The 23,664-nt window shown below is 47.9% G+C and overlaps 1 protein-coding gene across 7 annotated transcripts in view; it reads left to right on the top strand.

The window, feature by feature from the left end:
• APOL3 (apolipoprotein L3) overlaps positions 1-23,245 on the top strand; it is a 37,584-nt gene extending 14,339 nt beyond the window's left edge. The window contains exons 2-6 of one of the 7 annotated variants that reach the window (XM_016938739.2): positions 2,622-2,742; positions 14,035-14,146; positions 14,263-14,359; positions 17,984-18,113; positions 21,519-23,245. In XM_016938739.2, coding sequence (XP_016794228.2) covers positions 14,350-14,359; positions 17,984-18,113; positions 21,519-22,377 — 999 coding nt within the window. In that variant the 5' untranslated portion in view covers positions 2,622-2,742; positions 14,035-14,146; positions 14,263-14,349 and the 3' untranslated portion in view covers positions 22,378-23,245. 7 annotated transcript variants of the gene reach the window in all.
• The last annotated feature ends 419 nt before the right edge of the window (positions 23,246-23,664 follow it).

The following is a 23,664-nucleotide window of genomic DNA, read 5'->3' as shown; positions in this document are numbered from 1 at the left end:
GGTGAGTGCCCAGAAGGGTGGGTGAGGACGATTTGGGGAGTTCTCCAAAGGTTATGACCCACTATGGGCCTACCCTTCATTCCCGGCTGTAAACCTCTAAACTTAGCATTTGTCCAAGCTATCCCATGATCTGAATCCCAATCGGCTCTCTTAATGAGTAATTTTAAAAATTGCATCCAGCCAAAGTGCCCAGTCTAAAGGGAGTTGGGGGTGATTCCTGGCTCTGTGGCCAGAGCATAAGAAACCATTTTGCCTCTCAAAGCTTCCCTGGGTTGTTAACAAGCTCTGGGCTACAACGGCCACTACAACCTAATGAAGTTTAATCACGTTAAACAGCTAATTAAACCTAAATCCAGAGAAGATTTCTCTAAGCTCTTCTCTAAAAGTTATTGGTGGCATGTTGGGGGATATACCCCCTCTCTAATGCAGCAAATACAACACTCATTGCAACTTCTCTTAGCCAAGCAGCGAAACATAGCACAAACATCTTGACCCAAAGCAAAAGGAAGCATTTTAGCAAAATATGTTTCAGTTCCCCAAGCTAAAATCAAGCACATATTAAAAGCCATGCTGAACGTAAATCATCCGGGTCACAGCACTAAGATGTTACCAGGAATTCTGCTTTGGGATGGATCCCTTAACTGAGGAGATTAACAGAGCTGGAGTTCTGGACCAGTAATCTCAGTTCTTCTGAGAGTGAGCAAACAATTGCAGGCTAACTCCAAAATGCAAGCTCAAAGCAAAGTGTATTGAAGCACAGTTAGACACTCTCAGAGGGACAGTGGGCTAATTTCTGTGAAGTGAAGTCAGCCCCTCTATATAGAGTTTAAGGTGCTTCTATGCGGTGTGTGGAGAGAAGTTGAGGTTGGGGCTGTGTCTGAGTAAAGGACGATGTCATTTGATTGGCAGTTTATGGTTATATAACTAAAATTAGGCTATGCATGTTTTTACCCATAATTTTCACAGAAAAGCCCACTCTGGGGCTTTGGTATAATAAAACCACATTTTATTATAATGTTGGTATAATGAACTTGGGGTGACCTGAGGGCACAGTTTCATGTTACTGGGCATGTGCCCCTTTAGGGAATTTCCACCTGTGCCCTAGTTTCTCTTTCTTCAGGATGTGCTGGCCACAAACTATACCACCAACTTCATCAGTTAGGCGGGTCTTAGAATGGCTCTGGGGCTGAACTTAGGTGGGTCAGGAGCTGTTGCAGTGACAGGCTTTCTGCTCTCTTTTCTCCTCCCAGCTGCTAATGTCTACTTAACTGCCTGTTGGGAGCTGAAAAGGCCAAAGGGATTGTGACCAACTGAGCATTTCACTGGAGGCTATATGATCAAACAGCAAACTGTTTATCATGAATGCGGGATGTGGGTAAACTCACACTGCACCCGCCGCCAGAAGGTTTCCTGAGGGCCATCACTCCCTGGTGCTGGGCTCCTTGAAGTTATCTACTGGGATATCTAGCACCTATTATTTGAAGGATGCAGTCTTGCAAGCCTGCTGTGAACCAAACGGCTGACTGACAATTACCTGACAATCATCCCCCCCTTTTTCTCATCATCTCTTTTACCTAATAAACGCAGAGAGCTCGAAAAGCTCAGAGCCCTTGTTCACTAGAAGCAAGGAACCCCCTGACCCCTTCTTCCTAATATACTCTTTTGTCTTTGTCTTTTACTTCCACATCCGCCCCCCCCCCCTTTGTTCAGTCAACCTGGGACTGTGGCCAGTTACAACAGCCTAACAAAAGTGCCACAGGAGTGGAACATGGGGCAGTGGGCTCTGCTGAAGAGGATGCTAGGGGGCTTCTCAGGGGAGGAAATGCTAGATTTGCATTCTGATAGAGGAGCGTGACTTTTCCAGGTGAAGGTAGCAGGTGCTCCTAGCAGAAGAACCCACATAAGGAAATGTCCAGAAGCCACACAGGTATGGCGTTCGACAAGAGCAGGTCTGGAATGGTGGCTCATGCTGAGGCAGGAGGATCATTTGAGGCCAGAGTTTGAAACCAACCTGGTAAAAATAGTAAGATTTCACCCCTTCAAAATCATTTTTTAAAAGTAGCCAGGCCGAGTGGCTCATGCTTGTAGTCCCAGCTACTCAGGAGGTTCATTTGAACCCTGGAATTTGAGGCTACAGTGAGCTATTATTGTGCCACCGCACTCCAGCCTGGGTGACAGAGCCAGACCCCATCTCAAAAACAAAACAAAACAAAACAACAAAATAACCCCAACAGCAATACAATCAATATGCAATAAGTGTCCACCCACCATGTGTGATGGACTGTGGTAATGCTGACGGCATGGAGGGAGTGAGGTGGGCATCTGGGGAGTGTGGTGTTAGTGGGGGTGGGGAGTAATGTGGAGGGTCTCATAGTCTTTCAGTGGCAGGTCTTTCTTCCTGAAGACACAGCAAACCCCCAGCCCTAAGTATGGGAGGCAGGTGGGTTGGCCAAGAAGGACGTCTGGGGCTGCTCTTGGATCAGCAGGAGGGTGGGACCAAGGGTGCTGCTGGACCAAGGACGTGACTGGACCAAGGGTGGGGCTGGGAAGCATCCTGTTTTGTATGTTTGATCAGGAGCTGCTGCCAAGTTGTGACTTTCACTTTCCCTTTTGGGTTCCAGGGTATATCTCAGAGCCTGGAGAAAGTGTCTGGTTATTATGCAGATGCACGGCTGGAGGTGGGATCCACACAGCTCAGAACAGCTGGATCTCGCTCACACTCTTTCAAGGGAAGCTTCCTTGGTAAGTTAGGGGTGGTCTGACCTTCCCCATCTCCCCATCCTCACAGCAGCTCTATAAGAGAAGGGTCATTCACCTTTTGTAGATGAGCTCAGAGAGGTTAGGTAACTGACCGAGGTCACATCTCGGTCCATGGCAGAGCCTGAATTTGAACCCAGGTTTTAGTTGGACTTCTCCCTCCCTCTCTCTGGGCCCCCAAACAGTAGAGACAGAGGCAGAATCAGCTCAGCTGGGTTCACAAAGCTTCCTAGGGCTCAGCTCTAGTTCCAGCCTGCGTGAGACATGGCCAGGTGACCCCAGAAGGAAGGCAGATGTTGGGACTGTCCATTCCTTTAGAACATTTGGAGGAACCAGAGAAGGTGGAGCACAGGAGGTGATCCAGAGCCCAGCCTGTACTTCTTGTGGCCTGGCCACCCTGAGGCTGGCCCCAGGGTGCTGCTGCTGAGGCCTGATGGGGACAGAGGATTTCCTTTGAGATACAAGGAACCTGGCTGGGCGCGGTGGCTCATGCCTGTAATCCCAGCACTTTGAGAGGCAGAGACGGGTGGATCACTTGAGGTTAGGAGTTCGAGACTTGCCTGGCCAACATGGAGAAACCCTGCCTCTACTAAAAATACAAAAAATTAGCTGGGCGTGGTGGCACAAGCCAGTAATCCCAGCTACTTGGGAGGCTGAGGCATGAGAATCACTTGAACCCAGGTGAGGAAAGTTGCAGTGAGTCGAGATCGCACCAGTCACTCCAGCCTGAGCGCACTCCTGACAGAGTGAGACTCTGTCTCAAAAAAAAAAAAAAAAAAAAGAGAGAGAGAAAAGAGATACAAGGAACTCAGAGGTTGTTTCACCCACCCTGACTCTGAGCACCTACTTGAGCCAGGCCCTGTGGGTAAACTGAGGCTGTGGGAGATGAGTGACTCGCTGAGGGTCCCATATCAGGAAGTTGAGCAGGTAGATCACAGGACTCCATGTCCCTGACACTCACCTGGTTCCTTTTCAGGCCTCTGGGTGATAGAGAAGAAAGAAGCTGTGCTGTTCCCTAGTGGGAAAGACGGCCCAGACAAGGGCAGTGAGAAGGGCATGTTGCAGAATGGTGTCTGCCACATGATCCCAGCTTGACAATCATGAGATTAAAAGTCAAACTGTGGAAGCGTGAGCATAACTGTGGGAGCGTGAGCTTAGCCCTCTGTGTTTGTAGAAGCAGAAACAAACCTGGAAGATTTTGGATTATTAACATTATACTTTCTTGCTTCAATCTCAGAGTCAGGAGGTCAGGTGTTGACCTTCCCCCTGCCCTCCAAGAGCTGTGTGACACTGGGGAAGTCACTTCCCCTCTCTGAGCCTCAGGGTTTTTCACCTGCCAGAGGGGGTTAGGATGCCCTACCCTGCTGACCCCCAGCAGGCTGCTGACCCCATCTGGGGTGAGGTGGGAGGCGGGGCAGTGCGAGTCAGGGGAAAGTTGACATTGCAGCCCAGATACCTGCAGGGGCTGCAGGAAAGTAGGGAGAGCTGGAGGTCTGCGTGGGCTTCTCAGATCCAGGTGATGCCCAGCAGGTGAGAGGGTGGGCCTGGCTCCTCAGAGCTCAGATGACGGAACATTTGCTGTAAACTCAGGTGCAATTACATTTGACATGCTGGCAACCAAATAAAAGGCAAACCTTGCATATGCCACACACACACTCACAAATTCACACACACACACACACACACGCACAGTCACACCTGCTATTCAGATTTCACTTCATGGAGCCCTGTGTTTCTCACCTCTGTGTCGTGGCCTCGAAGGGTCTTTGATTCTGTGCAGCTTCTTTTCCTCCTCATTTCTTTAAGGGAGGCATCGCATTCATTAGTCTTTTTTTTCTGACGGAGTCTTGCTCTGTCGCCCAGGCTGGAGTGCAAGCGGCGCCTGCACCCTCCGCCTCCTGGGTTCAAGCGATTCTCCAGCTCACCCTCCTGAGTAGCTGGGACTACAGAGGCGTGCCACCACGCCCGGCTAATTTTTAGTATTTTTAGTAGAGACGGGGTTTCACCATGTTAGCCAGGATGTTCTCGATCTCCTGACCTCGTGATCCACCCGCCTCCACCACCCAAAGTGCTGGGATTACAGGCGTGAGCCACCGTGCCAGGCGCATTCCTTAGTCTTAATGGGCATAGTGTTAGGGACCCGCCTACTCCCTATGGCAGGAGATTTAGTGATTTCTCCCTTTTTGGTGATAGAAACAACGGTGCATGGCACCCTCTAAAGCCCCTGTCCCTGCACACTTGCCCTCTGCTCCCTGGAGGCTGAGACCCAGGAGTGGGTGCTGTGCCATGACGTGGGGGCACTTTGTAAAGTGTGCTGAGTATCGCTGACGATCCTCCAGGACACCAGAGCCTTTCACACTCCATCAACAGTGAAGGGGCTTGTGCCACCTTTACCTCCCTAACAGTGGACATTATTAGTCACTTTAGGTTTGGCTTATCTAATGTTTCAAAAACGTATGTCTCTGTGATCACTTGCATATATGGTTCGAAAGTGAGCTTGAGTGCCTTTTCATATGGTTAACGTTAATTTCTATTTCTTCAGATCCTATCTTTTATCCATTTTTAAATTTTATTTATTTATTTATGGGATGGAGTCTGGCTTTGTTGTCCAGGCTGAAGTGCAGTGGCGCAATCTCAGCTCACTGCAACCTCCACCTCCGGGGTTCAAGCAGTTCTCCTGTCTCAGCCTCCCAAGTAGCTGGGACTACAGGTGCGTGCCTCCACACCTGGCGAATTTTGATATTTTTAGTAGAGTCAGAGTTTCACCATATTGGTCAGGCTGGTCTCAAACTCCTGACCTCAGGTGAGCCACCCGCCTTGGCCTGCCAAAGTGCTGGGATTACAGGTATGAGCCACCGCACCTGGCTATATTTTTAGAAACTTGATTTCAGTCTTTTCATGTTGATTTGAGCATTTCTTGTGGATTGTGGACAGTTACCTTTGCTTTAAGTATTGCAAACCGTGCTTCCTATTCTTTCATTTTATTCTGGCTCTTGAATGATGTTCTTTCTAATTTTTAATTTGTGAGAGGTAAAACTCTATTCAATTTTCCCTTTAAGGCTTCTGGGAATTGAGTTTTGATTCGAAAGGTCTTCCCAACTCAACATTGTTTTTAACATTTCTTCTAGTATAGTTTTAATTTTTTCTTTCTGGGGTACACTTAGATCCCTTTGGGATTGATTTACTTATTTTTGGAGAAGAATTTGTTTCTTCTTTTTTTAAGTGTAGGACCTATTTCATGGGTACCTACTACAGACAAAGAAGAACAAAGACTTTTTTGTGGGTATTCTAAGGCACAACCAGTGCAGGAAGGAAATGACCTCTTTCCCGTAAAAGTCCCTGGCAGTAGTTGGTTGCTGCGTAAGAGGGTCATGGACCCGGAGGGAGCTGGGCCCAGATGCAGGCCTGGGCCATTGCCGTGGGGGAGGGGAGGCTCGGAAACCATGGCTATGATTCAGAGGTTAGCTGGCTCGCGTGTTTTTAGAAATTTCTTTTTTCTTTCTCCTCGTACAAAAGTAATAAGACTGGGGAGGACACGGGAGAAAATAAATGGAAACTCAGAAACCTGATAGAGCCACCAAAAGTACATGAAATCAGAGTCATGGTCTTATTTGTTCTTCCCCAAAAAGAGATGAGCATCTAGATAGAAAGGAAAAACATTCAATTCCTCAACTGAAAGTGAAACTGAAGCTGGGCCATGTTGTCCAGAGGCTGGTTGCTTTTAGTCCAAGTAATGCCTCCCACACCTCGGATTTCAGCCAGGCTGTGCCAGGGAGGGCAGAGGGCACCCCGGTCAGTCATAGGGGATGCAGCTGGGAACACAGCAGGGTCCCTGCCGGATGCTCAGAGTTTAACGGGGAGACAGAGGCCCAAAGAGCCACACAGAGGTAGAGCTGCCCCCAGAAAGCAGAGTGCTCAGGGAGCCTGGGGAGGGCTGGGGGACGCTGCAGGGTCCAGGCAGCTTTGACTGAGCCTCTGAGGATGGGTGACTTGCACATGGTGGGGAAGGTGGGGGAGGCATTCCAAGGGGAGGGAGCAGCCTGAGCAAAGGCCTGAGGCTGGGAATGGGAGTGGGGGTAGTAGGTGGGCTCTGGGAGGCAGGAAACCAGGGCGTCAGTGGGTACCTGGACCCAAGGTGACTGTGGGCAGGGAGCAGTGAGGAAAGTAGGAGCCCGTGTGCCCAGTTAAGGGGTTGAACTTGACCCTGGCAGGTCATTAAAGATTCCTCAGGAGACCTAGGTATTGTGGCTCAGGGCTGTAATTCCCGTGCTATTGAGGCTAATGCAGGAGGATCCCTCGAACCCAGGAGTTCAGGACAAGCCTGGGCAGCATAGCACGACCCCATCTCTGCAAAAATGAAAATAAAAAGATTGACTGACATAATGATGCACTTGTAGTTCCCACTACTCAGAAGGATGAGGCAGGAGGATCGATTGATCCTAGAATGTCAACACTACAGTGAGTTATGGTGGTGCCACTGCATTCCAGCCTGGATAACAGAGCAAAAAAAAAAATATTGAAAATAAAAATAAAGACTCCTCAGGAGGAGCACAGTGTCTTCACCCCTCTCTCCCTCTCTCTCTGCCTAAGGAGGAGGCCCCACAGCCACTTGCAGGGAGCTGCTTTGCTGAGAATCTCTGTCCTCTGCATCTGGAGAGCTTGGCTCAGAGCTGAGGCAGGAGGGAGGGCTCCCTGTCTGGGCCTCCTCCAGGAACTAAAGTCCCTTTCCGGGAATTGACCAAACTGCAGGCTTGCGCAGGGAGGACATGCTGTGTCCTAGTTGAGCTCGAGGGGCAGTATCCAGCTTCAACCCTCAGCGGATGCCCCAGACAAGATTCCGAGCCAGGCCAACAACGCCTAAGGAGGACGAGACCCTGGGTGCAGCTCATCACAGGTGTCAGGCGTGGTCTGAGGCCCCAGCTCTCTCTGCCCTCCTGCTCCTCTGCTCTGTGCTGGCTCCTGGTCCTTATGGCTCATGATGTTGAGACAGCTGCCCTGGCCTAGGGGGTCACACACTGAACAAAGCAGGAAGAAGGGGAAGGGGAACCCTCCTTCTATCACCCTTATCCCTTACAGCAAGAAGCACCCAGAAACCCCTCAGCACACTCCCCTAGTGCCTCTATTGGCCTCACTGTCACCATGGTTGCATGGGGGCCCCAGATGATAGACACTTGGATGCAAGATCCCTGAGACAGAGGCAGGAAATAGGAAGAGGGAGGTGAGAGGCTTTCGATGAGGGTGCTTCTACACATGACCTTGAGGATGAAAACGCATCAGGGGGTCCCGGGAACCACTGCGTTGTTAACATAAAGTCTGGGAGCAAAGACCAGCAGCTGGAATGGATGTGCCTGGGAGCCAGCTGAAACAGATGCAGCCGAAGCCACAGTAAAGAAGAAAGAGATAGGGGCCTGCTTGGAGCCAACCCCTACCTTTGAGGGGCCTCACAGGGCCACCTCACAGCTGCCCGGGCTTGTTGTTGCCTCCCCACTACAGAAACCATGGAAATCTCTAGAGTCAATGTTTCCAGCCCGGGGCTACCAGGTCACTCCTGTAGGTGGTTGAACCAGTTGAGTTCATTCTTCTCAGTGAGGGGGACACAGGTGGAGGTCCGTAGGCACCTCCGTAAGGGGTGCGAGAAGGAACCTGTTAGAATATCTGGGCTCTGGCTGGGTGATTGGCAGGAGGGCCTATGAAACGGAGCCCACTCTGGATTGGGTGTTGCAGAAAGTCGGGGGGCAAGTCTACCAGTGGGTATCTCAGCAAATCTTATCTAGAGAGAGGGAGACCAGGAAGAGGTTAGAGTTGACTTGGTGTAGAAAAAACAGGCGTTCTATTTAGCCAGGAGAGGGAGTGTTTGGTATTTTGTGGGTGGAGCAGAGACTCAGTTTCTGTCTATACTTAGACAGTATTATGAAGTCTAATTGCTCTGTCTCATTTGCTCACAGTCTCAGAGTCACCCTGTGTGTGGTTACTATTCTGTGACATTATTTCTGTCCATAGGAGAATAACACAGCCCTTCTGGGAGTCCACGCCAGCTTCCAAATGTCTGTGGCAGCTCTTCCTTCATTCTCAACACTTATGAACAGGAACATAAATAAATAGAAGGAAAAATATCCATTTATATTAAGATGCTCTTCTTGTTAAAACCAATTAACAATTAAACATTCTCTGTTATGATAAGTCTTTGCATTTCAAGTACCTTGTTTTAGCCTTTTCTGTATACTTTTCTCAAATGTTCTCACTTGAATGTTAGTATCAACCCAAGGCCTTTCACAGACTCATCTCGGACCAAGTAAACATGATCATAATAATCACAATCAATTATTACTATTGAATATAAGCGGTATAAACCAAAAGTAAGATTCTAAGCCCCCCTACCCCCATTTCAAGGACTTCTTCCTCAGCCGGGGCTCTTAAAATTTAACCTGAAAGACTGGTTCAGGCCATGAAGGGAAATGGGGGTCAGACATGCTTCATTATGCCTCTCTGGCATTAATATCAACACAGGCTTTCAGTCTAATAAGAAACATTTTACAGCCTGTTTCTCTGTGAAGCCTGCTAGCTGAAAGCTTCATCTGCAGGATAAAACTTTGGTCTCCACAACCTCTTATCGCAACTCAAACATTCCTTCCTATTGATCTCCGGTCTTTAGACAAACTCAACCAATTGTCAACCAGAAAACGTTTCAATTTACCTGTAGCCTGGAAACGCCCACTTTGAGTTGTCCCGCCTTTCTAGACCAAACCGATGTATTTCTCAAGTGTACTTGATTGATGTCTCATGCTCCCTAAGTGTATAAAATCAAGCTACACCCCAACCACCTTGGGCACATGTCATCAGGACTTCCTGAGGCTGTGTCACAGGCATGCGTCCTCAACCTTGGCAAAATAAACTTTCTAAATTAACTGACACCTGTCTCAGATTTTCCGGGTTCACAGCGGTTAGGACTGACCAGTGGGCAACCCTTTGAACACTGCTCTGAACATCTTTGGAAGCGTCCTTGCTTTCTGGGGTAACACATATCACAGTCTGGGGAATTTGGTTCCCCACAAGACGTCTTGGTTCCTCTGGGTGGAAAAGAAGCCCGTATGTTGAGTGGCAAGGTGCCACTGGAAATTATACTGATTCAAGATAGGAGTTCACTCTGATTATGCTGTTAATATTAACAGTTTAACATAAAATGACAACATCCGTACTTTTCTTAGCAGCTCGGTTACCCCAGCCACCGAGGTTTCTCTGAAGCTGACATTTCTCCCATCAGGAGGCAGGTGTATTTCTCTTTGGCACTTGCTCACACTTCTCCATCAACTTTAAGGTGGTGGCACCACAATCCAAACCATTATTGAGGTTAGCAGTTACTAACTACTATAAAGTAACTTCTGTTTTGTTAAAATTTAAAAAAAATCAATTAATAAGTGTATACAGTTCAGACAAATCATTTAATAAAGAGGACTCCACTCACTCCCTTCCCAATTAAAAGCAGCTAATTTTGATGTTCAGGTTTTCCTTTTTTTTTTTTTTCTGAGACAGAATTTCACTCTTGTTGCCCAGGCTGGAGTGCAATGTAGCTATCTTGGCTCACCACAAACTCCACCTCCTGGGTTCAAGCGATTCTCCTGCCTCAGCCTCCTGAGTAGCTGAGATAACAGGCATGCACCACCATGCCCGGCTAATTTTTTCATTTTTTTAGTAGAGACAGAGTTGCTCCATGTTGGTCAGGCTGCTCTCGAACTCCCAACCTCAGGTGATCCACCCACCTCAGCTTCCTAAAGTGCTGGGATTACAGATGTGAGCCATTGTGCCTGGCCAGCTTTTCTTTAGGGAGTAAATCATTTTCTTTACATAATATTCTTATGCTAGCAGATGAAATAGAGTGAGAGTGCATGCTCTGGAGATTGGACACTTGAGTTTGGCTTCTGGCTGTCACTAGCTAGGGGCTCCAGGTGAATTACTTAACTTCTCCAAGCTTTAGTTTTCCCCTCAGAAATATTAAGATGATAACAGTGCCTACGTAGGATGGTTGTTGTGAGAACTAAACGTGAGTTTATTTAACTTTATTTCTTATGCCCTTAACTGTAGCCAGTATTTCTTGACTCTTCACTTTACAAAATGGCCATATTAATCCTCCCCCTCCTTCCTTCAGTGTTTCACCTCCCACCTTTACCATGGAACATTAATTATACTGACTGGTAACAAGTAGATTTAGTTCTCATATGTAAATGTTCTGTTTTGTTCTAAAAGTTAAAAGTTAACCAAGTGTTTACATTTTGGTGACGTTTTAAATCTTGCTTACTGTCGAGCTGAGTTGTACAATATGGTTGCACATGTTTTGCTGCACGGCTTTAGTTTTTCCTGATGTTTCTAATTGCCTTTGTTTTTTCCCCCTCTTGTACTGTTTGCCTTCATGATTTCCTCAGTTTTTCTCAAACTCTGAATTATATGCAATGTTCTATCGAGTCCCCTTTCCCTACAGAGCCCTTTCCTTCTTATTCCATCCTGGACTGGTTGCTCTCTAGGCCTGCTGCATGCCCAGCTGTGATCCTTGCATTTCCTTCTCCCTGGGTTGATTTTTCTCTTTCACGTCTTTTTCTCTCTTGGTTTTCCTTATCCCCTCTCCATGAGTGCACGCGCGCACACACACACACACACACACTCTCACATTCTTCCTCCTCTCAGCCCCCACAGCTCATTCTCAAGTGACTTTCTTTTCTGTTTTTTACTTTTTTTTTTCTTTTAACAGAGACAGGGTCTTGCTCTGTGACCTCTTGGGCTCAAGAGATTCTCCCCAGTCAGCCTCCAGAGTAGTTGGGACTAGAGGCATGCATCACCACACCTGGTTCATTTTTGTATTCTTTGTAATGATGGGGTGTCACTATGTGGCCCATACTGGTCTAGAACTCCTGGACTCAAAGAATTCTCCTGCTTACCCTCCCAAAGTATGGGGTTATAGGCATGAGCCATCATGCCCAGACTCAAGTAGCTTTCTATGTAATTATTATGTATGGTAACTTTCTTATTCTATATCTAGCTCGGTTTTTGTTTTTGTTTTTTTCTTTTTCTGTCATCTTTTTAGTTGATTTTCTGGAAAGCTTCCTTGCCTATCTTTTCGAATCTTGTCATAGAGTTGTTTATTCTCTCAATCACCTTTTAATTCTCAAGAAGTCCTTTTTGTTCCATCATCTTTGTTCCTTTTCAGTACATAATGTTCTTATTTATGAATAAAACATTTTTATGTCCCTGAGGACATGGGTTTGAGTTTTTAAAAATCATTTTCTATTTTCGCAATCATCCATTTCTTCTGGACTCATTTTTTACTTGTTATCTTGACCTTTTCCCCATTTTTTGTCTTTCTGCTATATCTGATCCTAGATCTATTCATATTAAAGAAGGGGGCAGGTCCACTGGCAGTCTTCCCTGTAGAGTGATGAAATGAGAACTCCTTGGCATCAGGATACAAAGATATTATTTCTGGGGCCTTTAGATGCAGTTATGAACTCTCTAATTTTTTCCATTGGTGTAGACTCAAGGCTACTGTGAATCCTGTATGGGTCGTGGGGCTGGTGAACTTCTCCCCTCTCTGAGGCTCTGCTTAGCAGGCAATTCTTGGCTGAATGTGCTCTTGGTGTTGCTGTGGATTGCAGATCCCTTTACCCCTCTCTATTCAGTTGTCACTTCTTCAGCCAGTTCTGTCTTCCAAATATCTGTTGAAGTCTCTGATCTCCTGTTTTCCTCATTCAAATTTTCATATATATATATTTTTTGAGACAGAGTCCCAGTCTGTCACCAGGGTGGAGTGCAGTGATCCAATCTCGGCTCACTGCAACTTCTGCCTCCTGGGTTCAAGCGATTCTCCTGCCTCAGCCTCCTGGGTAACTGGGATTACAGGCACACGCCACCACGCCCAGCTAATTTGTGTGTGTGTGTGTGTGTGTGCATTTTTAGTAGAGACAGGGTTTCACTATGTTGGCCAGCATGGTCTTGATCTCCTGACCTCGTGATCCACCTGCCTGGGTCTCCCAAATTGCTGGGATTAAGGCGTGAGCCACCACAACTGGTCCATTCAAATTTTCATTGGTAGCAGAGGGTGAAGAGGCAGTGTGTGTGTTCTTGAGTCCGTCTGGTTGGGTGGGAACCGAGTCTTCACACCTTAGTAGATTTCTGAGCTTGGGCAAGTCGCTGAACATCTGTTTCAGTTTTCTTATCTGAAAATGGAAATACAAATGGTACCCACTTAATAGGCTCTTGGAAGAGGACTGTGAGTTATTATTTATAACATCTTAGAGCAATTAGTGGTGCAAAGTCGAGTCCACAAATGTTCACCCCTATTTCTCATTGACTGTTATTATACCTATAAGTGCCTTGACTAACACTGTAGTCAGATCTCGGAAGGGATAGTCAATAAATGTTCTTCTACCTTCTTAGAACAATGCCTAAACATAATCAACATTTGCTTTCTTTTTTTCTCATTTCCCAAGGCAAGATCATCACAAGCAGAATGTGAAGAATGTTTCTCTGTATAAAGATCAGCGTTTATTTAGGCTGGTTGTAGTGGCTGATGCCTGCAATCGCAGGACTTTGAGGGGCTCAGGCAGGAGGATTGCTTGAAACCAGGAGTTGGAGACCAGCTCTGGGCAACAAAGCAAGATCCACATTTCTAAAAAAAAATTTTTTTTAATGTGCCTAGCGTGGTGGTATGTACCTTTAGGGACAACTACTTGGGAAGTTGAAGCAGAAGCATCACTTGCAGCCAGGACATACAGGCAGAAGCAAGGGGGACAAAGGGTGTCCAGCACAGCACCAGTGAATTCACCAAGACAGACACTTGGGCATAGAGTGCAAGACACAGATTTGGAATGAGGAGTCATTTACAATAAGCATGTATGCATGAGTCAATATTTTTATATATTTAAGGGAGTAGAGCCCAGTCATGGAAGACATGGGATTTGAATCAGAAGTCCTGGCTCTACCCCTATTGTGAAAACATGGCAAGGTTACTTAACATTTGAGGTTTCTTCTGTTTCAAAATGGGAGCCACAGTTGCACCCATCTCCTGGCCTGTGTGTGATCATCGAATGAGGCACATATGAGGAGCCCTGCAGATCACAGACACTCAGTACACACTGGCTATTATCAATGAGTTATCTCACATGTTGCCAGGCCCAGGTCATTGTCAGAACGCTCCTTCCCATCTCTATTTCGGTGTATAGACTCTGTAGTTTCTGTGATTATCAGATGTCCATCCCTTCCTCTGATTATCTTCTCTTCATACCCCTACAGGACAAAAGGACCCTGCCTTGGTGTGAGAGTGAGGGCAGAGGGAGCTGGAGCAAGTAGAATTTCTCTAAATACCAGCTGGCTGGGGCCCAGGAGATAAAAAACACCGGGCTAGGTTGGTCTTGGCATTTGCTGACACGCAAAGGGATTGCAGAGATCCAGCCCCTCCAACCTCCCTCTGTCCACAGGTGGCTCCCATTCAGTCCCACAATTTGCTTTCTCCTCCTCAAGGGTTAAGAAAAAAAACAAACCCTTCCAGTCTGATCAGTGACTGGAGAGCTCCAAGGAAAGTCTCTCAGTGACCTGGCTGCTGGCACCATGGACTCAGGTAGGCTTGCTTCTTCCTCTTCCCTGGCTGGTTCCTACTCGCACGTAGAATGGAGGGTGGTGTTTCCACAACTCAGTGAGCCCCAGAGGAACCTGGATGGTCAAGCAGGCCAATGAGTCTTCCCTGAGCCCCAAAAGAGGCCACATGGAGTCCCCCGACCCAGGGGTCTGTGGGGGCATCTGTGTCCTGACCTCTCCTCAGGGGGGCACGGCCCAGGTGCCCACTTCCTCCCTGCCCTGGCCCCTAGCAAATGACTCAAGTGGGGCACCACAACCTTGGGGAAGTGGAAACAGCAGGGTCAGGGAGTAGGGGGAGAGCAGGGGCCAGGAGGTGCGGGGGGCTGAGAGAGGAGGTTGACCAGCAGCCCCGACCTCTGACCTCCCGCTCTGCTCCCAGCTGACCCTGGGGTGTTTCCAGCACAGGCCAGTCCCCTCCCTCCAGCTCTTGCCCTGCACCAGCCCCTCTGCTCTGAGTGGCCATGTGAAAAGCGTGACTCAGCGTCCCACTGAACTGAGCCCCATTCTGGCCTTTGCCACGTCTTCTCTGTGTCACCTGGAGCTTCTTACCTCCCCTCGCCTGGAATGCGAGTATAATATTCCATTCCATTCCATTCGAGTCCATTCCATTCCATTCCGTTCGAGTCCATTCCATTCCATTCCATTCGAGTCCATTCCACTGTATTCCATCCCAATCCTTTCGAGTCCATTCAATTCCATTCCATTCCATTTGAGTCAATTCCATTCCATTCCATTTGAGTCCATTCCATTGCATTCCATTCCATTCAAGTCTCTTCCATTCTATTCCATTCAAGTCCATTCAATTCAATGGGTACCTGGCCCAGCCAGTGCCTGCCACACAGTAGGGCCTCCCTAAGAGTTGGTTCCCATCCCCTTTACCTGCCACTGTTGATTCCAGGTGGAAGCCCCTTTTTGTCCCCCAGGGCACCTGCCCTGCACGGCCCATCACAAGCACCTGCTTACCAGGGATGACTGCCTCAGGCAGGGCCTCGTTCCCATGATCTCAAATACCCCTTGTCAAAGAAAAATCTGAGGTCCAATCGAATTTTGAAGACTTTATTTGAGGAAGAAGCAAGTCATGAAGTGGGAAACATCAAAATGAAAGACATTTCATGTTATGATGGAAAAGTGTCAGAGGCGGGTATTTATAGGGTGAATATGGAAGTGGAATAAGGACATTATTTGATTTGTTGCAGTTGTCAAATTATGTTTTTTGGTTTACCTTGTTGGAAAATTCCTAGTCATGTACCCATCTGTCAGCTGGCTGCTCATGACTGGCTGAAGTTAAGTTTTGTTTGTGCCTGACGTAAGCACCCATCTGAAACGACTCCAGTTAAGTTTCCCATAGTTGGCAGTTTAAGGGGGGTTACAGCCATTCTGAAGGCCTGTTTGCTTTTGTTTGCCCAGGTGTTCATTTTAAGTTTGCTTTAACACCCTGGTACTCCCACCCCAGCAATAAATACACAGATCTAGTGCTGGAGGTTCCCTCCATCCAACCCTGGTTTCCTTCATCCTTTCAGTGAAGGAGGAAAAAATAAAAGCAAAATACCCCTCACCCAAGTCAGCACTGTGTTCATTTCCCTAAGGCCTGTTTTCTCCCCTCACTGAGTTGCCTTGGCAACCAAGTCACATCTGCTCAGGAGCCGCCCTGGACAGCAAACTGGGCTGTGCTGAGTCCTGTCCAAGATGAGGAGAGGGCAGGGAAGATTAGAAGCCGGGACCTACCAGCCAACCCCAGAATCCTTCAGAAGGGCTCGGCTGGGAGGCTCAAGGAAGAAACTCTCTCTCCGAAACAAGATGATCTGTGATTTAATAACGGGGCCAGCTGGGTTCAGAGGTGATAGTGGGGAGCCATGTCCCCTGAGACCAGCCTGCAGAGGACAGAGGTAACACAGAAGGGCCACAAGGATCAGTGCTGAGGGTCTTGCTCCCCTGCCCGCCTAAAGAACCCCCTCCATTGCCCATCTGAGAGCGCCCATGAGAAGCAGGAGGAATCCTCTGTGCATGGTAGTTTATTCAATGGTGTAGGGTTGAAATATTCTTTTTCAATAAAATGTTTAAAATCCCACAGGTATACTACAGTGGAGAATGCAGAAACCACAGGCATTTTCAAAATATATGGAGTCTTCAAAGTAATGGCAAGGGAACGCTGGCCTTGAGTCAAATCCTGAGCTTCCTGCTTGCTGGGTTGGGTGGTGTCTTTCGCTGTCTGGGTCTCAATTTCTCCTTCTGTGAAATGAGAATGAGGCCTCGCAAGTGTGTCCACGGCAGGAAACGATTTTACCTCATGTCCCAGTGCATACATAAATCCATACTGCTTCCCAGTCCCTTCTCTGCAGTTCCATAATTCCCAAATCCCTGCAAACCACACATTTTTGGGGCAACTCATCTGGGCAGTAATCCTGCTGTGTACTAAGATGCTTTGTACTGATAATATTATGTATCCCATTTAAGGTGAATATTCATTGGTTTCTCTGTTGAAACATTTGTACCTTTGATTACAAGGTTGAAACATTTGTAGCGTTGACCAGTCTGGGAGTGGTCAGTGATACAGCATATGCACCCTGTGTCATATTGACACAGATTGAAAATGCTGCCATCCTAAACACATCTAGATCCCAGGAATTTACATAAGGGTATATATATATATATATATATATATATATATTTCAAATATCTTACAAAAGAATACTCACTCTTGCTGTGTTCAATACACTCTGATATTTTCAACGCTCTTTTCTTTTTAAAATGCTGCTCTTGACAAAATGAACTATTTTCATAACCCACTGATGGGTCGAAACTCAGATTTTGAAGACACTGGTGTAAAGCGTTTGACAATAGGCACATGGCAGAAGGAAGCGATCACTGGAATATTTCCCGTACATGGGGAGAAAACATGCTGGAAAGCTCACTTTCTGGTGATTCTCAGCTGAAATAGATCGGTTGCTCCACAAAGCACCGTGGCACTTCCCTGGTGAATCACTCTTCTCAGGATGCCTTAGTAAAATGCCACAAGCTAGGTGGTTCCAACAACTGATGTATTTTCTCACAGTTCTGGAGGCAAAAAGTCCAAGGTGAAGGTGCCAGCAGGGTTGATGTCTGGGGAGGGCTCTGCTCCTGGCTTACAGAGGCTGCCTCAGGGCTGTGTCCTCACATGGCCTTCCCGGTGTGGGGGGTGTATGTGTGTGTGTGTGTGTGTGTGTGTGAGAGAGAGAGAGAGAGAGAGAGAAAGAGAGACAGGGAGAGAGGGCTGGAAGGCAAGAGAGACAGCGGGGGCGGGGTGGGGTGAGGAGAGAGAGAGAGATCTTCTGTCTCTTTTTTTTCTTTTAACTAGACACCAGTCCTGTAGGATTAGGGCCCTACCCTTACGACTCTCTTTAAATTAATGACTTCCTTAAAGGCTCGATCTCCAAATATAGTTACTGGGGTTTAGGGTCTCAGTATATGAATTTGGAGGGCACACAACTCAGTCTATAGCACTGATGCCTCCATCAAAAATACCCCATGTGACAGCTGGTTGAGGAGGATTAACATGGAACCACCTTATTCTCAATGCCATTTAGGCTGTAGCACACTTTCCTCCAATCTTATGCTTTTTGTTTCCAAGTAGAAAAGAAACGCTTTACTGAAGAGGCCACCAAATACTTCCGGGACAGAGTCAGCCCAGTGCATCTGCAAATCCTGCTGACTAACAATGAAGCCTGGAAGAGATTCGTGACTGCGGCTGAATTGCCCAGGTAACCTCCGTGGGGTTACCTCCATGGGGCGCCCCGGCTATGCCATCCTGATCTCCCCTGGGCTAGTTTTCTCTGGCAGGCACACCTCCTCCAGGCAGCCCCCTCTGCTGGGCTTGAGAATGTCCCTCTCCGCAGTGCAGGAGAAATATTTCCTCCAAGTCCTTCGCTGGCAGTGAGTGACCTCAGGCTGAGGGGAGAGGAAGCCCACAAGGGCAGGGTCAGTGCTGCCATCTACTGGTGATGGGAGCTTTGCAAGCTACTTGACTACTTTCTGCCTTCCTTTCTTCATCCATTGAGCTTTATTGTGAGAAAAATAAGCTAATGCATGTAAAGTATTTAGCATAATGACTGACACACGGTAGGTGCTCAGTTAATGTTACCTTTTAAAAAGATTGCTGGGGAGAGACCGGGACCAAAAGTGTTTTTCTTTTTCTTTTTTTTTTTTTTGAGACAGAGTCTTGCTTGTCCCCCAGGCTGGAGTGCAGTGGCGTGAGCTCGGCTCACTGCAACCTCCGCCTCCCGGTTTCACGCCATTCTCCTGCCCCAGCCTCCCAAGTAGCTGGGACTACAGGCTCCGGCCACCGCATCCGGCTAATTTTTTTTTGTATTTTTAGTACAGACGGGGTTTCATCGTGTTAGCCAGGATGGTCTTGATCTCCTGACCTCGTGATCCTCCCGCCTCGGCCTTCCAAGGTGCTGGGATTACAGGCATGAGCCGCTGCGCCCGACCAAGTGTTTTTCTTAGAGATTGATGCCCAGCAGGACTTTCTTTGAAAAAAGCCAGAAAAATCTTGACCTGATCAATGTGTGTTCCTGGAGATGCTGTCTGGGGCCCTTTCCTTCCACCTCTGAGGAACTGCACAAACACAGCAGGATCCTCCTGCTGACCCAGAACACAGAGAGGCTGGAATGGAGTTGGACAGAGCTGGGGGTGGATCTTGGCTCTGTCCCTGCACAGCTCTGGGGCTGTTGTTTTATGTCTTGGAGACTGGGACCTGCCATCTCTCCAATGCTAATAGTAGTTCAATCAGATGGGAGTGTGGTTAAAGCCTCAGAATGAACAGCAGGTCAAAGGTGGGGAACCAAGTAGCATGATGCCATCCAAAGACCCAGAGAGACGTTTCAGGGGCAGAGCCAGGGGTCAGGATGGGGCAGGGGTGGGCCTGGGTTGGAGGAGCAGCAGGAAGGCTCGGGCACCAAGGCTGGGAGTAGGGTGAGAAGAGGGAGGCACTGAGGGCATGAAATGTAATGTGGCCATGGACTTGCAGAGGACCCGTGAGTGGGAGAGGGATATTTCTTCCCTCCCTGATTTGATCCCATCACTGATGGGCATAGTGGGCCATGGGTGACTGTTTCCCGGACAGCATGCCTGGGAACTGGGGCATTCTGAACTGCCATTTGGGACCCTCTTCTGTTCTACATAGAGTAGAGGAAGTGTTTCTTCAGGCCAGCTTGCAGAGTTGGAACAAGTGTCTGCCAATTGGGTAATTTGAAGGGTTCTCAGGAGACTCACAAGTCCCCAACCAAAGAGAAAAACACTTTCTCTACCATCTTGTCCAAATGCAGGTCTTTTCAGCATTAGTGATTTATAGAGAAGATTTTCAAAGTCTCATGAGTCCATAAGAGGTTCCATGAAATTGCATATGGCATTGGCATGCACACAGGTGAAGCTGTCACCTGCTAAGGCATTAGTTTGGCTGGCGACATGTGACAGTGAGACCCTGAAGCTTGGAGGTGCCAGGTCGGGAGGCAGTCAAGTGGCTTGAGAGTTCGTGTGCAGCCAGGACTAATAGCCAGGCCTTTCACTTTTCAGTCAAAGGGGGCAGTGGCTGGACCCAGTGGCCTTCAGTCAGAAGATCAAAGGGCATGAGGCATTGGAAGAGAGAATATGCCAGGCAAGGTGATCTCTTCCAGTCTGAGGTTTTATTTGATAGCTTAAGGACTCAGATTTAGTCAAAATGCAGTGTCTGAAGGCACCCTTCCTTCTGACACCAGTTGCAGATTTGAAGGTGTTTCTTAAGCCCCCACTCAGGTTTGATAATTCACTACAAAGACTTACGTAACTCACTGATAACTGTTATTGCACGATTGTGGTTTATCACAGGGAAAGAACACAGATTAAAATCAGCCTAAGGAAGAGACACACAGGGCAGAGTCTGGGAGGGTTTCAGGTGTGAAGCTTCGTTGTCCTCAGGACGCTGTGTTCTCCTGTGTGAATGTGGGACAAAACACATGGGGTGTTGCCAACCAGGGAAGCTCACCCAGTTAAGGAAAAATTCCTGTGAATCACATTAGATCAGAAAGGAAGCCTTTATTCAGGATTGTTGTTACAGGGGAGGGAGACTGAGCCCAGCTCCCAATACAGTAAAGTCAGAGTGGGAGTCACAGCCAACACCAGGGTGAGGAGTGGGAGATGGACCAGTTCTGACTGGAGACACCAGAATAGGGGGTTTCCGCTAAACTGGCCTAACAAGCTGCTCAACTAAAGGCAGGTAAGGCGCGGGTGAAGACCGTGATCAGACAGCAAGAATGCTCAGACAGCAAGTGGGGAGGACCCTCCCTAACTGCCTTGGGGGATTCTTGCTGAACTGGGGCAGTACAGGCCCAGCAAGCACGGGATGGGCGTGGAAGGTCAGCGCCTAGAGGAGAAAAGGCTCAGAGCAGCCTGACTGGAGTTTGGCCGAGGAGAAAGTCTTTCTCAACCTATGCCTCAATGTACAGAGCTCTTTCTGGGGCTGGATCACAAGCTGTCCTGATGGCTGACATGGAGTCCCCAGCCCCTCCCTGAGGTCTAACACCCTTAGTTCCCAGTTCCTTTGGAAGGCAGAAAAGATACTTAATAGCCCCAAAACCCATCACCCATCACATTGCTATACTGTGCTGTAGCCAAACCACCAGGGAAACAAAGATGTTTCTACCAGGCAGGACATTCCAGGGCCCCAGAGATCCCTTCCCAGGGCCCGAAGACAAAGGAAAGAACTCTCTTCTAATAAAGTTAATCCTTCACTGTTCTATGATCCTCTGAATGAAGGTCTTTTTTGCTCTGAACCCACTTCTCTTTGTTCATCTACAAAGTTTCCCCTCTCCACACACTATTGGAGGGATGGTGTTGACCTCTCTTGCTTGAGGAGCCATCTTTATCAAATACCTACCACTAAAGAGCATCTGAAGATGACTTTAAGTTTTTTATTCCCATACAGAATAAGTACTGTGGCAAATCTATGATATACAAAACATGTTTAACCTTGGAAAAATTATTTTAAATTTCTTCATTTAAAATTTAAAGCTTTATTTCCATTTGACTCATAGTAACAGCTCTGTGATTTATGTAGAACAGATCTTATTGAGCTCATTTTACAGATAAGTAAGCTGCCTTTCTTAATCATCTGTCCTTTATTGGTACAGGGATGAGGCAGATGCTCTCTATGAAGCTCTGAAGAAGCTTAGAACATATGCGGCTATTGAGGACAAAGACGTGCAGCAAAAAGACCAGCAGTTTAGGGAGTGGTTTTTGAAAGAGTTTCCCCAAGTCAAGAGGAATATCCAGGAGTCCATAGAGAAGCTTCGTGCCCTTGCAAATGGGATTGAAGAGGTCCACAGAGGCTGCACCATCTCCAATGTGGTGTCCAGCTCCACTGGCGCTGCCTCTGGCATCATGTCCCTCGCTGGCCTTGTTCTGGCACCACTTACAGCAGGGACGAGTCTGGCCCTTACTGCAGCTGGGGTAGGGCTGGGAGCAGCATCTGCTGTGACTGGGATCACCACCAGCATCGTGGAGCACTCATACACATCGTCAGCAGAAGCTGAAGCCAGCAGGCTGACTGCAACCAGCATTGACCGATTGAAGGTATTTAAGGAAGTTATGCGTGACATCACACCCAACTTACTTTCCCTTCTTAATAATTATTACGAAGCCACACAAACCATTGGGAGTGAAATCCGTGCCATCAGGCAAGCCAGAGCCAGTGGCCGACTCCCTGTGACCACCTGGCAAATCTCAGCTGGAAGTGGTGGTCAGGCGGAGACAACGATTGCAGGCACCACCCGGGCAGTGAGCAGAGGAACCCGGATCCTGAATGCGACCACTTCAGGCATCTTCCTTGCACTGGATGTGGTCAACCTCGTATACGAGTCAAAGCACTTGCATGAGGGGGCAAAGTCTGCGTCTGCTGAGGAGCTGAGGCGGCAGGCTCAGGAGCTGGAGGAGAATCTAATGGAGCTCACTCAGATCTATGAGCGTCTGAATCCATGCCACACCCAGTGACCCCAGACCAGTGCAGCCAGCAGGGGAGGTGAGCCATACACAGGCCACGACAAAATGCAAACATTTTATTAGGGGGATAAAGAGGGCGAGGTAAAGTTTATGGAGCTAAGTGTTAGTGACTTTGGCATTTCTGTAGCTGAGCACAGCAGGGGAGGGGTTAATGCAGATGGCAAGTGCACCAAGGAGAAGGCAGGAATGCTGGAGCCTGGAATAAGGGAGGAGAGGGGACTGGAGAGTGTGGGGAATAGGAAGAAGTTTCCTTTAGACTAACGAATATATTGGGGGGAGGAATAGAGGGGAGGTGTGCAGGAACCAGCAATGAGAAGGCCAGGAAAAGAAAGAGCTGAAAATGCAGAAAGCCGAAGAGTTAGAACTTTTGGATACAGCAGAAGAAACAGCGGCTCCACTACCGACCTGCCCCCGGTTTGATGTCCTTCCAAGAATGAAGTCTTTCCCTGGTGATGGTCCCCTGCCCTGTCTTTCCAGCATCCACTCTGTCTTGTCCTCCTGGAAGTGTATGTCAGTCAGCCAGTGGCTTCTTGATGATGGCGGTGGTGGTGGTGGTTGTAGTGTGATGGATCCCCTTTAGGTTATTTAGGGGTATATGTCCCCTGCTTGAACCCTGAAGGCCAGGTAATGAGCCATGGCCATTGTCCCCAGCTGAGGACCAGGTGTCTCTAAAAACCCAAACATCCTGGAGAGTATGCGAGAACCTACCAAGAAAAACAGTCTCATTACTCATATACAGTAGGCAAAGAGACAGAAAATTAACTGAAAAGCAGTTTAGAGACTGGGAGAGGCCGGATCTCTAGAGCCATCCTGCTGAGTGCCTTGTGTGTAAGTCCTAATAAACTCACCTACTCACCAAGCTGGACTTATTCGAGTCATTCCTTGGTCTCCTGGCTCCTTTCTCGCTTTGGGAGCAAGTTTCTGTCTGAAGTTTTTGTCTGAACAGTGGTAAAGGTGATGGTGATGATGTCAACAGACAGCAGGAGGACTTGACAAATGTCAGCCCTGCTTGGGGCCAGGGTACACTGAGGGAACGATGACATTCCAATGAAACTCCAAATTCTGTATTGGAAAAGTCATTGATTTGTGAAGAAAAATAAAAGGAGGCTGGGCACGGTGGCTCAGGCCTGTAATCCTGGCACTTTGGGAGGCCGAGGCGGGTGGATCACCTGAGGTCAGTAGTTGGAGACCAGCCAGGACAACACAGTGAAACCCCTTCTCTACTAAAAATACAAAAATTAGCTGGGCATGGTGGTGGGTGCCTGTAATCTTAGCTAC

The sequence above is a fragment of the Pan troglodytes genome, chromosome 23, assembly GCF_028858775.2.
Source record: "Pan troglodytes isolate AG18354 chromosome 23, NHGRI_mPanTro3-v2.0_pri, whole genome shotgun sequence".
Taxonomy (NCBI): Eukaryota; Metazoa; Chordata; class Mammalia; order Primates; family Hominidae; genus Pan; species Pan troglodytes.
Note: the sequence above shows the minus strand (reverse complement) of the source record. Positions and strands in the feature narration are given on the sequence as shown.